The 16,773-nt window shown below is 40.5% G+C and overlaps 1 protein-coding gene across 1 annotated transcript; it reads left to right on the forward strand.

Annotated features, from left to right (window-relative positions):
• The first annotated feature begins 4,900 nt into the window (after positions 1-4,900).
• Positions 4,901-7,134, forward strand: LOC103996151 (BURP domain-containing protein 12-like). Its single transcript, XM_009417001.3, has one exon. The coding sequence runs from the start codon at positions 4,941-4,943 to the stop codon at positions 6,882-6,884; it is 1,944 nt and encodes a 647-aa protein (XP_009415276.2). The 5' UTR covers positions 4,901-4,940; the 3' UTR covers positions 6,885-7,134.
• The last annotated feature ends 9,639 nt before the right edge of the window (positions 7,135-16,773 follow it).

The raw sequence follows: 16,773 nt of genomic DNA on the forward strand, positions 1-16,773 counted from the left end.
TTTTTTTGGACATATCTTGGCTAACATCTTGAGTTATGCCAGCTATGCCTCGACATTAAATGCTGGCTCACTTGCTCACTTGCTCTTATCGATAGCTTATATAGTTTGTTATGTTAAATGCTGCACCATGTCTTCATAATTTAAATGCCTTCATGAACTATTTATGATCTATATATTTCTATATCCATCATCACTCGTCTAGTTTAAGGAAATGCCTGAAAATGGATCAAGAATTTTTTAAGAATGATTTGCTGGCATAAACATCATCTCCACTGGTTTATGCAAACTACCGACAGTAGATATTTGTAATGATATTATGGATGAAATTGTGGAGACTCAAAGTCAAAGTAGTTTATGAAATATTTGTTATTCGTTCCTAGAAAAAGAATGCTGAGTAGTCTTTGCAATTTGTTTCTGACTACATCAAAAAGTTTTGAGTTTTTCTTGTAAGTGGTTTAGTCTTTTTGACTGCTTGCTTATTTTGCTTGTGTAGAGACCAGCCAAGGTTAGCTGGAACAAACTATCTTCTTCAAGTGGCTGCACAAATATGAATCTGAGCATTGCTCAAACAGTGTCCACTGGATATTCCTTTTTTCCTTTTTCAAGATGATAATATTGAGTAAAAGGAAATTGATGAACAGGTTCAGAGTTGACAACACCAGAGGAATTGCCAAAGAGATTCAATCATCATCATAGAGTAGTCCCTTTAAGAAGTATGCAACTTGATTTCTACATTCTTAAACCTTTCTTTTTGTGATCATCGAGTTTGTCGCATTCTCAAGATTAATAGATCTTCCAAATTTGTTATTTCACATAACAAATTATTTTTACCAACTTGTAATAGTATTTGCCGTCCTTTGATAGAATATGCCTTTTCTTTTCTTTTAGTACAATCTCCGGCTCAAACTGACCACCCTAATGTATTGTTGCCTCTCAGGGGAGTCCACCTCGACATCCTTGGAGTTGAGGACATCTTTTCTATAAGTAAACCAAGTCGGCTCCAGTAATCCATGGACAAAAACCATCTCAATCTGCCCTCAAAAGCTCACAAGGTGATGGACACTTCTCTCTCTCTCTCTCTCTCTCTCTCTCTCTCTCTGTGCTATGTGATCAACGCCTGTTGCTTTGTGGCACGTGAGTCAGGCATGAAGAAGCTTAAGGAAGAAGGAGACAAAGGCGTGGTTTGGCCTGATGCTCTCTCTACCTTCATCTTCCAGGCATGAAGAAGCCTAAGGAAGAAGGAGACAAAGGCGTGGTTTGGCCTGATGCTCTCTCGACCTTCATCTTCCAGTTGCTTCTTGTGATGGCAACGGAATGCAGCAAGAAAGCTGAGAATAAAGTGACGATTGCTACAGTGGTGGGTACGGATTCTATTTTCTTTGTTGTCTCTCACAATACCAACATTTCCATGGAGCCCTTTGCACTAAAAGGGCATTTTCTATGGTCTCGATTACACGTAACAGGGTAGCAATCTTCCATGTAACTAGTGGCCCATCATTCGCAACTGGCCCAAATAATAACATTAAATCAAATATAAATGATTTTGATGTTCTTAGGATTGAGGTGAGTGATTCATTACACAATATACATCTGTTGTATACGTGATGGGGTATATATATTAGTGGATCCATTTGATGAACCAATCATGAAAGTGTCATGCGTCCATATATATCTTTTTTTGCCTCATTAATTTTTCTCTCAACAATCTTGTCACGACTGACATGATGACCTAAATATTAGATGAATTATGATATCAATTATTATGACCCAACTTGATGAGATAATTAATTTATTAAGTCACCGACCCAATATACTTAAGCCCAAATAATCTTCATGCTCTTACAAATTAATTAAAATCTTTATTCATTTTTTATATGAAACTAAATCAAAATATTAAATACGGTTATGTTAGTTTAATTTGATTGAATAATTTTCAGATAAAACAAATTATCATATCAGGATTTTACATCTATCCCGAGTTGGGTTGTTGAGTTGATGAATGAAGAAGGATAAATATATGCGGCCTTGTTCCTTAGATGCGCTACCACACCACTTAAAATAACACAAACATAAAAAATAAAAAAAAGGGTGGACAAGATGATCTTTGTAGAGAAATAGAATCCAAACCACAGTCACATGCCTCAACATTTCAAAGATGGACAGCAGAGGTTGTCCTCCTCCAACATTCTCATGGCATCCATTTCACTTTCACCTTCCTTTCAGCTGTCCTCAAGCTACTCCGAACCGACACCATCCATTCCCAGTGACCACCACCTTCTCTTCTAGTCCTGCTCTTACCTCTCATCATCATCTATGTATCACTACTTACGAGCAAGTAATATATATGTTGCCCCTACCTTACTCATGAGGCCAACAAAAGCCATTCTTTTGGTCATCCCCCATCTGTTTTTCTACTTCTATACGCAGACTGGTAATTCCTACATAACATCAACTAACTATAATTTGTTTAACAGTTGCCAAGCGAGTTCGGCAATAAAATATCTTCTATTTGCTGACATTGTGCACAGTGCACAAGACAGACAAAACTAGGAACAAAGAAAATTGTGTTTTCAAGTCAAAGAAACTATTTCACAAACAATTAGAACAGAAATGAAGGTGAAGACATGCGATCTAAAGAATGCATTAGACTTGTATTCTTGGTTACAACTTTGATTTCTCTTCGAGAAAAGACAAGATTTTGTGGGCTAGAGGATAAATGAATCAATATAGTACTTGGGTGAAAATAACTAAAAAAAGAAGTGGACGTTCCCAAACATTGCTTCCTCGAGTCCAAGATTTCATGTGAAGACAGAGAGCAATCAGCTCAAGGGGAAGAAAACAATATGCATGGGGCATTGCATTTTAGTGTGCAACGTGAGTAGATTACATGCGAGGTCATGTTTGCCATCTCATCAGTATCTAGTACGGTTGTCTGATTCCCTTCATCAATGAGCAAGTTTTTGAAATGGCAAGAGTAATTGTCTAGTGCTTAACAGCAAAATATTTGTGCTGTGATCCTGAGTTATTCCAATTAATCGGGTGGTCCCTTAAATCTCTCTCTCTCTCTCTCTCTCTCTCTCTCTGCGCAGCAGTAGGTGAAGAGAGACAATGTGTCTAAGATACAGTAACTTGCTATGTCTCTTACTGTAATATCAGAATTCAGACATCCATGTGAAATCGTATTACCGGTGCAATCCATGTGGTATACGTACATCTAAGAATCCCATAAATATGTAGCTATTAAGAGAGGGCAACTACTCCGAACTTAATGGCAATAAAGGAGACATACCTTGTGGATCAGAGTGTGGTACTTCCGCATTATCTCCACCGACACAGTCCCCTCGATCATCGAGAAGACTTGACTTATGGTGACAGAACCTGAGCATGACTTTTGACAACGAATCAGATTTTACGATCGTCTCTCCTACCACGAATTTATCTGTTTAATTAAGTGATAGAATCATCACTGCCTAAACAGATTTCACATAATCCGTATTTGGATGTGTTGGAAATGTCATATGCAGTTGGAATTGTCTGAAGAGTTTAATGGATGATTTCCAAGTGTGAGGTGTGGGAAGCCGGTAGCACATCTACCGATGATGGATGGTCCATGAAGCACTTGTTTTCTGGTTGGCTTCTGATTCAAAATTTGATCTTATCTGAAACAATTTCCTCCCTAAGGACATGAACACAGGAGGAAGAGAGAGAGAGAGAGAGAGAGAGAGAGAGGGGGGAGGGGGGGTGGGGTGTGGGTTGGGCGGAGAGGGAGGAAGATGAGAAGCAGAGACATGAGCGTGATGGCGGCCCCAGTGGCCACTATTCGCCGCAAGTTGGCGGATAATTACACGCATGTGATGCGAGAAGGAGGGGTGGGTGGGAGAAAGGCAGCACCATCTCCACGCGCTTTCAACCTTTCCATTTCAATACCCCATATATATATATATATATATATATATATATATATATATACCCAAGAAGCCAAGCATTGACCAAGACCCACTTCAAATGCTTTTATCTAAAAGAGCTCCTAAGCTATGTGGTGAGACCTATGATGGTCGCCACGCCATTGGAAATTAAGCTCAAACATGCATAGAGACTCCAAAGTGTTGTGCGTCGACAACTGTACTATCGTTCACCGTGCGTAAGTCGACAGAAATCTCTTTAAAGTTCTTGCAACGAAGATGGTGCAACAGAGAGAGGAGTTTGAGTAGCCACATGCACACGCAGTTGCTGTCATTTTTATTTCTTCTCCTCCACCTCCTACCATCTTCTTCCTCGGTGTGAAACGAGTGTGGATACCCGAGTCAAGATCATTTTCAACTGCTGGTACTTGGGGGAATTGATGGACCTACGTTCGCTGTCTTTATATTATTTCCTACCGTGGGCCACTACTAAATGCAGTGGCAGTCAATAATGTCTAGTACTATAGCAAAACTACACCAAGAACCATGCGGTTATGCCTAAACATGTATCTATCTACCTACTATGTTGCAGGCTTCCGTGCTCTTTTGGATAGTATGTATTTTCTTTCTCTGATGGATTTATCTGACATAGTTTTAAATGCCTACAGCAGAAGCCTGGCAGGATCGGCATTGTTGCAGGAACCTGCTTCTACGACGTACACCTTAAACCTTTCATTTGTATCAATTAATTCCTTCTTTTAGCGTTTTTAATAAGGGCTGAGTAAAGAAATGAGACAGCAAACTAAATGTAAATGGTGTACCTGCAACGCCTGGTACACCTCATTTGGGTAGAAACTGCGACTTATCACGACGCCATTTCACTTGATCCAACTGGGAAAACCCCTGTTCAAAGTCAAAACAAAAGAGTTGTCACGCATAAGAACAAACAGTTGAAGCGCGCTTTGTTTATCCCCACGTCTACTTATACCTGCCTTGGTGGTTTTCTTTGGCACGCAGATATCCCTCCACAAGCCCGTGATGGCCGCCACTCCGCCTCTGCTCGTGTTCCTTCTCCTTGCCTTAGTAGTGCTCTCTCCCCGTCCCCACGTGGCGGCCTCTGATGTATCACCCAGCGGCGGCGCTGCAGCCAATCCCTTCACCGCCAGGGCGGCCCTGATCCGGTATTGGAAACGAATGGTGCCCACCAACCGGCCCCAGGCAGACTTCCTCCTCGCCAAGCTCTCCCCGCTCTCCGCCCTCGACTCCGCCACCTTCTCGTCGCTCGTGGCCGCCGACCCCTCCGCCCTCTCCCGCCGTCTCCCCGCCATCTGCGCCGCAGCTCGCCTCCTCTGCTCCCCCGCCACCGCCAACACCTACTCCGCCGCCGCCCGCAAGGACGACTCCTCCGCGTTCGCCTCCTACCAGAACTCCAACTTCTCCGACTACGGCACCGGCGCCGCCGGCGGGCGCAGCTCCTTCAAGAACTACTCCGACGACCTCAACGTGCCCGTCGATACCTTCCGCCGCTACAGCCGCGACTCCACCGGCCACAACGACTCCTTCGCCTCTTACTCTCCCGAAGGCAACGTTGTCACCGCCAACTTCACCAGCTACGGCTCCTCCGCCACTGGCGGTGCCGGAGACTTCGCATCCTACGACCACGAGTCCAACGTCCCCGACCTCAAGTTCACCAACTACGATGCCGATGCCACCGGCCGGCGCCGGTCCTTCTCCAGCTACTCGGATGACACCAACGCTGGAGACCAGTCCTTCGCCGGCTACGGTAAGGACGGCAACGGCGTGCCCACCTCCTTCACCAGCTACGCCGACAACTCCAACGTCATCGGCTCCTCCTTCGCCGGCTACGGCGAGGGCGCCAACGGCGCTAACGACTCCTTCGCCTCCTACGGGTTCAATGGGAACGTGCCGGAGAACAACTTCCGGTCCTACGGCGACGGCGGCAACTCCGGGTCGGAGCGGTTCACCAGCTACCGCGACCAGTCCAACGTCGGTGACGACAGATTCACCTCCTACGCAAAGGGCGGGAACGCCGCCGCCGCCGACTTCGTCAACTACGGGAACTCCTTCAACGAGGGCAGCGACTCCTTCAAGGGCTATGGCGAGGGCTCCTCCAAGCACAGTGTCACGTTCAAGAGCTACGCCGCAGATAACACCTCCTTCAAGGCGTACGCCAAATCCGGCGTCGACTTCAAGGCCTACAGAAACTCCTCCGTCATCCCCTCATCGTCCTCCTCCGACGCCGCCGCGACAGGCTCTCTCCTCTCCCTCCGGAAGGCTGGCGGAAGACCGGCGAATCGGTGGCTGGTGGAGCCGGGGAAATTCTTCCGTGAGCGCGACCTGCGTCGGGGGAGCGTGATGCCAATGCCGGACATCCGGGACAAGATGCCGCCGCGGTCCTTCCTCCCGCGCTCGATCGCGGGGCGGATCCCGTTCTCCGCCACCGAGGTCCGGCGGATCTTCGGGATCCCGGCTGATACGGCGCTGGGGAAGGCGGTGGCGGACACGGTGGCCGAGTGCGAGCGGGCGCCCAACCGCGACGAGACGAAGCGGTGCGCCACCTCGGCGGAGGACGTGATCGACTTCGCTGTCTCCGTACTTGGAAGCGACGTGGTGGTGCGGAGCACAGCGAACACGACGGGCTCCAAGGGGAACATCCTCATAGGGAAGGTGGGCGGGGTGAATGGCGGTAAGATCACCAAGTCGGTGTCATGCCACCAGAGCTTGTTCCCATACCTAGTATACTACTGCCACTCGGTGCCAAAGGTGCGGGTGTACGAGGCGGAGATCCTGGCTGTCGAATCGAAGGAGAAGATCAACCACGGCGTCGCCATCTGTCACTTGGACACGTCGGACTGGAGCGCAAGCCACGGAGCCTTCGTGGCACTGGGGTCCGCGCCAGGGAAGATCGAGGTGTGCCATTGGATCTTCGAAGGAGACATGACGTGGACGGTCGCCGATTGATCCACCCAATCAGCCAGAAGATCTGCCTTCCCACGACACCCCTAAGCGTGTGCAGCTTTTTCAGTTAACTGGTCTTTGCATCGATCATCAATCTGCTCGGGTCCGTTCGATCCCGTTGCGTGGGTAGCTGCAGTCAATAGTTAATTCTTTAGATAATTAAAATGGTGCACACGAAACTGGAGAACTGATGCAGTTTCATGCACAATGCAGCCTTTTTCACTTCCAAGAAAAATCCACATTTGATCCAAAATACCATGAGACACTAAGAGACTATCTTGTCTTAGTTCAGGGCTACCATTAGTATCGAATTCAAGAAGCCATTTACACAGAGTCATCCTCCTGCAAGTGGAAATATTATTTTCATGATTTAAATCCTGAAAAGAAAGATAATGACGGGAAGAGGGATCAGTGTTGTTACCTGGCCACACGTACACATTCTAGACTGTTCGCCCTTGGTGCAGAGCTTTCAAACCAGAAACACTTGGTAGCGGGTACTGGAGGCGGGGTGGGGGGGCCGATCGCTTCCTTTTAAAGTGCTCAATGGTGCCTACTCTGCATGAAGATTAAAAATTCTTTATGTAGGTGTAATTCATGCAATGCATCACTTGTAGGTCATCGTGTCAAATGAGGCTAAGTCTGCTTGGTAAAATGTCACTGTTCTAAAACAAGTTTCTGAGGCCCAAGCAACCCTTGCTGAAAGTGGTTCATCTGTTTCCTACAGCCAATATGATCACATATCTGTTCTATGGGTCCAGAAGATGCCTCAAGGAGATGGCCGTAGACATGTCATCGTAGGTGAGTAGGGTTCCCAAAACCAGCTTGACCATCGGTTGAGGCAATGATTCTTGGATTTTAGAGCACTTCCATCAAAAAAGCACCTTATTGATCGTGAGCCCCTTTAAAAAGAAAGGTCTCTGCTGACAACACAGTAGATTCAAGAAAAGAAGTCTACTGACAACACAGGTGATTTGGCAATCATCTTATCATATCTTTTACTCCTCTTTTAACTCAGCTTTAACAGCTCAACTTTGACCTAATCTCCTTTTTCCCTTTCTGTCCCTTTTGTTCCTTGGATTCTGACAAATAGGATCGACTCATGACATCAATTATAAAACTAAAGTAACACTCAGAACAACCTTTTGTCAACAAGGTAAGGCTTCAACAAAAAAACATAATGGCATGTGAAATCCAAACACACTAAAACAAAACTTACAACCACATACTACAGGTTGAGGCATATCATTACAAAGAACAACTTATTAGGACAAAGTTATGTAGTAGTTAAAAATACTAAAACATTCACTTTCTCCAAAGCAATATTTTATTTTGTCATCCATCAGGGTGATCAGGCCTCAAGTGGAAGACAGGGTAAGAGGCATAATTCCATCCCAAGAATCATTGAGGCCATGTGCCACTCTGTCCATGAAAATAATCAACTCTATGTAGTAAGCAGGATCATCATTATTCAACTGTACTGATTGGTATTAGTTGTAGAACATCTGAGTCAGACCAGGAAGATGACAAGGGTTCTTTTTCTTTTGAAAGGTCTCACATGCCATGGCCCACATGAAAAATGTTCTTTCAATACATTTTGAAAGGTCTCTAATTACTTGAGCAGTAATGGATGATCAAGTGAAGTGTTCAAATAACAAGAATTGTCTACAACTAAGCTTTTCCATACATAAGGAGGCTCTCCATGCTACAAGCTAGAGTCAGAACAAAAATCAAAATTTTCAATGAGTGATTTCAGTACTTACATGGGAGGGGTCTCTATGATATGGAAAGGCTAGACCTTCAATTATATTCTACTAATCTTTCAAAACACATCCAGAATAATCTGTTTTATCCGATGAAAGTCTACTGGAACTAGCACTATGTATATGGAAGACAGGAAAGAACAAATGATCAAAAGAACATTGCAAAAGAATCACTGTCAATTCCTCTCTTCGTAGCATCTCAAAGTTATGTCAGATGACAAAAGAAATCATATTTTTATTACCTGAAGAGCAAACTTGTAGTGGATGCTCATATGGCTTACAATCCTACATTTCTCAGGGGTGCTACTAGTTCAAACATGGTTCTTTTGATGCTCAGTTTCCGAAGTAAGAAAATCTTATTCTGAAGGTGGTTCAATGCACAATATGGGATTTGAGGAGGATCATTGCATGCAGCCTTACCCCTGCAAGTAGAAAGTTGTTTCAATGACTTGAACCTGATCACACAATCACTGTGAGACCATGGTAAGCTTGATCCTTCATAACCCATGTGACCGGAGGCGGAATCACACAATGTCTCTTCTCTTGCAAGGATAGACCTACGTACATTAATTCTTTGCAGATGACATATTGGCATGAGTCTTGAGCACTAGGTCATCATTCTTATCTTTTTTTACTTCTTCCTTTCCATTTCCATTATAGGGTAACCATTCCCTTATGTCACTGAACCCTGATCTCCAGCTTCTCAAAGTGGCCCATCTCTGAGAACTGCATTTAAATCCAAACCCAGATACTCCACCTTCTAAAAGGTGCAGTTCCATCTTCTAAAAGGTGGAAGTCCACCTTCTAAAAGGTGACCTCCTCCAACATGTGCATCTGATCACAGCATCCAAGGTGGGACTCATCCATTACTCCAACTTCAGTGAAGGACAAGCTGCCACAGGTCAGAGACTAAGTTGGAGATGCAAAGCTAGGAAAGTCCATAGTAGCATGAAAAAAAGAAGAAGAAAAGTTTGCTCACCACCCACCCCACTTAACACACCAACATTTTCTCCTTGTGCTCCCAACAGTATACCCTCTTCTTTCCAGTTCTTACAATGTCCTGAACTAATAATTTCTTCCTATACCATTTGCTTCTTAACCCACCAACTGACCTGGTTCGCTTCGGCTTCGGCTTCACCCTAACCCAACTGGTCCACATTCTGTGTAGCTTAAAGACTATAACAGCGAAAAGTAATCAAGGATGATCACTGTTGCTCAACAGATCTATGAGGCAGTCAAAAACTACATAACTGGTGGATTGAGATACAGCTAACAAGAATGTGACATGACAGAACCTAGATCAATCAATGAGTCATGGGATACAGCAATGTTCCACATACCACAATTTGCAACTGTAACAAGACATGTGGGACACAAAAACACTCGATGACACATTAATCAACATGTAGAAGGAACATCAAAATAAACGGAAAATAAAGAAGCCTATCTCTCAGGGAAATTCAGAAAGATTCTTATCTGGCGCAGGCTACTTAACCATGGTGAAGGGGTTGCTGTTTCTTCATGTTCTTGCTTTCTTGTTTATTTTGTGTGTTTTTATTTGCTGTTTAATGTTTCTTTTGCTCAATTCATTTATCTTGTCTGCCATGTCCATTTGTGCCTTCTATTTCTTTTATCCTGTATCTTATTTGTTCTCTTGTTTTCTCTCATTTGTTTGATTGATCAGTGGTAAATTTTGGGTTGTTTAAGTTGCACATCATTCTCCTCTTAAAGTAAAGGTGTGGCGAATGAAAAATCCTAAAGGGGACGTATTCATAAAAACCATATCCTAAATCTGTTGGATAAATATCAGTAGTTTTTTTATCAAAGTTCATCAAGTAAACAACAATCTGAGTACCACAACAATGTCATATAAAAAGCATAAGTATATATGTTGATGGTTCATGACAACAATGGGCATATCCTTATTCCATATTAATGCAACAAATGGAACATCAAGAAGACCACCATGACAGTAAACCACATATACATGTAACTAGTCACTAAATATGTAATCAAATCAAATAATTAAGTTAGGAATTATTATTTTTCCTTACTTGTCATTGTAATTTAGAAAATCATAATCTATTTTCTTGTTTGTTATTACGAATTAGGGAATAACTATTAAGCATTCCAAATAGGATGATATCATATTTGTTAGTATATTAAATAGAAATAATTTATATTAAATAAATATAAAAATAAAAATAAATTTCCTTTAATGGAGGCTCACATCCTCCTATTTAAGGAGAGGGATTTCTCTCGTTCATTCCTTACTTAGCCGAGTCTAGCAGCGGGAGGAACGAGGAGTTACACCCTATTGACGAGAGATATATTTCCCTACCTTTCTTGAAAATAAAAGTTTTAGTTTTTATTTTGATTCTTTAAATGTTAAAAGTTTTATAATTTAAAAAATATTTATCAATTCTTTAAATATCAAATTTTTTTATTATTGCATTAAAGCCAATCAGTTGAAATTTTTATAATGTTCTTTGATCCATGTTTAAGGTTTTTATTTTTAGATTTAAACATATTAAAAATTTATATGTTTTATGTATTAAATATATGATATTTCTTGACATTACAACTTATCTTTAATCTCATCTGGATTAAAATTTCTATTAGATTAAAATATGTTATCTAAAATTTTGATATTCTTTTATCTGAAATTTAAAATGTACTATTTTGAATGATTTAAAATTTTATTTGACTAGAATATGTTAAAATTATACATATGTTAGAAAGTATGATTTCTATTTGAATTTAGAATGTTATTTACTTGTATTAAAGCTTATCTCTCAATCTATCTTTTAATGTGTTATTATGCTTTTGTTTATATAATTGTTAGTGAATATATGCTATGGTATGAAATTGGATTGAAATTGCTCACAGACCATGCCCAACCCATAGGTCAGGCCACAGCCCACTAGCCAGGCCCAGTCAATAGACCAGGCCCAGCCCGTAAGCCAGTCCCAGCCCACGGATCAGGCCTTGGCCCGTAGGCTAACCCAGCCCAACCATCATGGGGGGTCACATGCGACGCACATGACCAATCCATAGGCCTGGGCTGAGCCAGTTTTATGTGATGCATGTCCAGTCATTTGTAATGCACATGACCAGTAGATGGACTGACCTAATCTAGCTCAATATTGTTGTTGGATTTGAGCACAAATATTGATTGAACTAAACTAGACTTTATTAGTCTAGATCGATTCAGGATGATTCTAAATTGATTAACTTATTCAAGTCAGTTTAATCTAAATTGAACCTAATCTAATCCAAATTATACTAGTCTAAGGTGGTTTAAAACTAGTTAAATGAGGATTAAAAATCAGTTTAGTTAGATCTAGTAAATTGAGTTCAATTGGATCAATTGAACTAGGGTTCAAGTCACTTGAGAGCTAATTTGTATTATTTGATATTAATGATATTTGAAAAAAAATGTTTTAAATGTGTTATTTCATCCCGATATAGACATGACCAGTGTGAGATTATGTTATTTCTCTGCCGAGAGTAGGTAGAGTGATTCCCTTCGAGGATTAGCGGGCCGTCAGATGTGGCATCTGACGGCTGAACGGTTCCTCCATCCGTTGTTGGGAGGAACGTGTCCCCACTTTGGCGGGTGAGAAACACTACTTCATCCGCTGTTGGGAGTGGGATATGAGTTTGCCTCCGTCCGCTGTTAGGAGTGAGATATAAGTTTGCCTTCATCCGCTGTTGGGAGAACACAAACTCATCCCGTAAGATAAAACCTCTCCATCCGTTGTTGGAGGAGTGCACTTTCGGATATTTGATATACGCCAATGAGATGATTAAATTTTGATCATATATTCATTTTGAGTTAACTTTTGAGGTTTATACTCAGTGTTACTGAATTTTCTTTGTTTTTGATTTTCAGAGCAACCTCCCTCTAGTACTAAATCGGATTCCAATGGAGAGCGGACCTTCCTCTACCGATAAGTAGAGCCACTTGGATGATTCTTGAAGTTAACATCACTATGTTTACTTTTCTACTTGTAATTTGATGAATAAATGAATTATAATAAATATTTATAAATGATGAATAAAGTGATGTTTATCTACTTGGCTCTGAATGTATGGAAAAATATGAAAAAAAAAAAAAACCAGGATGTGATAAAATATATGAGCAAATTAACTAGAAAGACAAACTACATATTTATTGGGGGAGTTAAAATTGAACCCAACAGCATAGTATATATATTAAGGGAGTTTCTATTAATATCTCAGTGACACTAAAATGACAGACTAGATCATTGAAAACCTCACCAATCTTTAAAATATAAATCTGATACCTAAGGTAGTTAATTCAAGTAAACCAAAGCAGCCACTGCAAATAATTAAGCACAGAAGAACAACTGTAAGAACAAACTCATAGAATTTAACTAAGATGCAAGAAATAGATTGATGATGTGTGAATATTAAAATTCATATATAAATGATACAAATATTCAAAAATATGGCAGTTCTAGATGATGATATTAAATAATTACCCACTTCTCACCAACTTCGCTATTGGAATGAGCTATGCCATGTCGACAAGTTTATATCATCTCCAGAAGGTAGCTTGCCCATAATCATACCAAAATTAACTTCTGCCTTAAAATGACCAACTAAGCAACTTGAGACAAAACTTCTGAAAAATAAGAGAAACCATACCAAAATCATTTCAGAAAGCCACGCCTAAGAACAGCCAGTTTCCAGACACTCTTCAACGATGGTCATCAACACATATTCGATCAAAGACATTATTGTCCTCTTTCACCATGAAATCGGCTGGATCTGTGATTATATACAGCCTCATTTGTTGATAGCAAGCCTCATTGATCCTTCAGACATGTTAATCTTTGCATTCTCAAGTATTACAGCTGTATCTGTCATCATAAATCCACTGTGTTTACAAATTTCCAAATTAAGTACTCCAATAACAGCATACATGACTCAACGAATATCAGGCAAAGGATGTCTAAGACGTAGCTAACCCAATTACAGGTCTGAAAGAAAACTGAAACAGATAAAAAAGAATTTCTACCCTGTCATCGCTTATTTCATAACAATATTATCCGTTGTCTTTATTTGATACTAGTTCACAAATATTTCAAATCCATTTTTAAAAGGCATGATCAACAATTGGAGATTTCCACCTTATAAATCAGACATCATCAATCATACATGCCTTTTAACTGCAGCATGCTTTTCTGCTTGATGGATGATCGTAGCTGGCAAAGAGAGATTAAATCTTAATCAGCAGCTTTATTGTTCGCCCATCAACTGACAGTCAGTTAAACATATTTCAATTCCTTCTTGAATCGCTATATCAGAGTAGATATTTAAATACATTTAATAGTTATCCCTTTCTATTCACCTCCCATCTTAATTCTTATTCCTAGGTTTATAGACAATTGTATTTATGAGTCCCTTCCTCAACAGTCAACTAAGGCATAGACCTTCGGCAGCCCTACTGGCATGTCTATGACCTCAAATGTTCTAAAATATTAAATGCATCATAAGAATAACATCAAATTGATCTTGTCATTTTTACATTCCCTAGACTCTCATATTTAAGATAGCATAACCATCTGCTTGTATTCCAGATGTTACATGGATTTGAAAACATAGGCCTGAGTGAAATATTCTATCAGACTAGGAATTTCACATCAATGGCAATACTAGCATAAAAAGTTCCCTAGTGAATCCCCAAAATTGAGCATTATGCTCAAAAGCAAGCTTAAAATTGCATTATGCTCAAAAGCAAGCTTAAAATTGAAAACTTCAAAACGAGAACAAGAAAATCTAAACTGTTGATATAGTAAACAAAGTTTAAGTACCGAAACTTAGAGAAAGTATTACATCCAGGCTTATATCCTTTATTATAAATGATGCATAAAAATAGACTTGCATGTTTTGTTATAAACTGTTGATATAGTAAACAAAGTAAAGTACCGAAACTTAGAGAAAGTATTACATCCAGGCTTATATCCTTTATTATAAATGATGCATAGAAATTGATTTGCATGCTTTGTTATAACTTCCACCTGATGATCCAAGACTAGTACTGCCAATATCCTAAGCTGTAAGCTACAGAATTAAACAAAAATAACACAGTTTTCAGATTTGTATATACTATTTTCCCATAATCCTTTTCTAGGAAAAGTGACCAAGTTATATAGACTCTGTGTTCCAGTTAGGATCCTATATATACCAAGAAGATGCACAAGGTCATGCCAACTAACTGAGTCATATTCTGGTTTGGCATAAAATGTCTAATCATAGGTCTCTTAGAAGCAGTTGCTGCCAATTATCAAAGTGATCAATTTTGTCTGTAGCAAAGCTATCCCATATTAGTGCCATAAAAAAGTTATCAATGCTCAAATTTAAAAATGGGAGTTGATAAAATAATCATAGGAAAATTTGATGCAAACAAAAGAAATTATAGCAGAAAAAAAGATGTTGAAATCTAAAAAACCTAAATAATCTAGGGAAAATTATTACAACAGAATGAAGCCAGAGGCAACAGAAAGCTGGGTATCATCTTCGAAAAAGTGCAGCATATAAGAACAATCTGTATGATGTCATAATGACATTCAAGACAAATTCGTATCATGAAATAGTGTTTATGTAAGATCTTTACATCATCTCATTTCTAAAGATTCTGCAAGTACCACTTCCATTATCAAGTTAAAATCCACATGTTTTCCAAATATCTCATGCTGACCTTCCATGTGATAAATCTAACTAAACTTATTAAAAACTGGTGCATGAATTAGACCCCACACTTAGCAAGCTATCAGAACTGGAGGTCCCCTCACCAATATTCCTCTTCATTTCTTGAATGATTATTAATGATACCTGCCATGAAACAGCTCCAACAAAACTTATCATTATAGTTTGGCAAAATGGAATATATAAACAAAAATTATTAAACCAAATGCATCAACAACACTATGTCAAGTGTCTCACGCTTCTTTTCTTGTTGCTTAACAGTTATTTTTTACTTTCTCAGCTTCAAAGTGAAGTATTAAGTCATCACGTTCACTGTAAATATATACACACATTGAAACTGTAAAGACCATAAGCTATGAACTAGAAACGGATGTCATCAAGATACAATGGAAGCTTATGACACATGCATTGTATGTGCAAATATCCATGTGGAGTTACTGAATCTCATCCATCAAACCATATCTTAATAAAATGCCCTTCCATATAACTACCTTGCTCATTTCTGGCTGTGAAGACAATCATGCCAGTTTCATCTCCCACCAAAATTTCTGCTAGAAGCATGCGAAGAACCTGGTGTCTAGAGGGGTGCTCCTTATGGAGTCCTATCTTTGAACTCACCGCCTTCGTTGTGAGCATATGCCGATGATACCAGACCTAAGCCGATTAACCTTAATAAATTCCATATTCTCACGGCGGGCTCTGATTCAGCCATTTCCAGCAAACGACCGAACCATTACTTGAACGGATTTGCAATTTTATGCAATGACCGGTAGGAAATCCAGTCATGCAGGGGATACATAGATCGCATGCTTATTATTATAAGAATTAGCATTATCCATCTGCGCTACCATAAACACTTCAATCATTTAATGATGGTCGATTGATACCTTAAGACGATCTAGTCTTATGCAAGCACATTCCGCAAAGATCGCCGAAAAATGAAATCAAGGAAAAAAAAAAAACAACACTGTTCTTCGCACCATTCTTCGATTATGTTCGATCTGGGATCACTGAGACCGAAATCCTGATAAAGAAATCAGATATCTCGAAGAATACAAGTCGCCATCAGTTTACCTACGGTGTACCGCACGACAAAAAGAAAAATCCGATCAAATCAAGTGCCGAAGTTGGCAATGCCAATTAAACTCGGGAAGAAAGAGCAAATTGCAGGAGATATCCATCCACGAGTTACAGATTCGCGTGAAGAACCCGAACGATTAATCAAGCCAAAGTAATGCAGAAGAAGACGATGGAACTGGGAGAAAGCACGACGCGCGAATCGTAGAATTAGGGTTTGGAGGGCATACAAGGGTTTTAGGTGGATTTTTCGCCGAGAGCAGAACAGTGGAACTGATGAAAGCTCGGGGGGGGGGGGCTGTGGGTTTAAATAGCCG

Source organism: Musa acuminata, chromosome BXJ1-8, assembly GCF_036884655.1.
Source record: "Musa acuminata AAA Group cultivar baxijiao chromosome BXJ1-8, Cavendish_Baxijiao_AAA, whole genome shotgun sequence".
NCBI classification, from domain to species: Eukaryota; Viridiplantae; Streptophyta; class Magnoliopsida; order Zingiberales; family Musaceae; genus Musa; species Musa acuminata.

Bases quoted from the DNA above. Each gene is read 5' to 3' on its own strand.
- LOC103996151 (XM_009417001.3), top strand. From the start codon at position 4,941: ATGGCCGCCACTCCGCCTCTGCTCGTGTTCCTTCTCCTTGCCTTAGTA.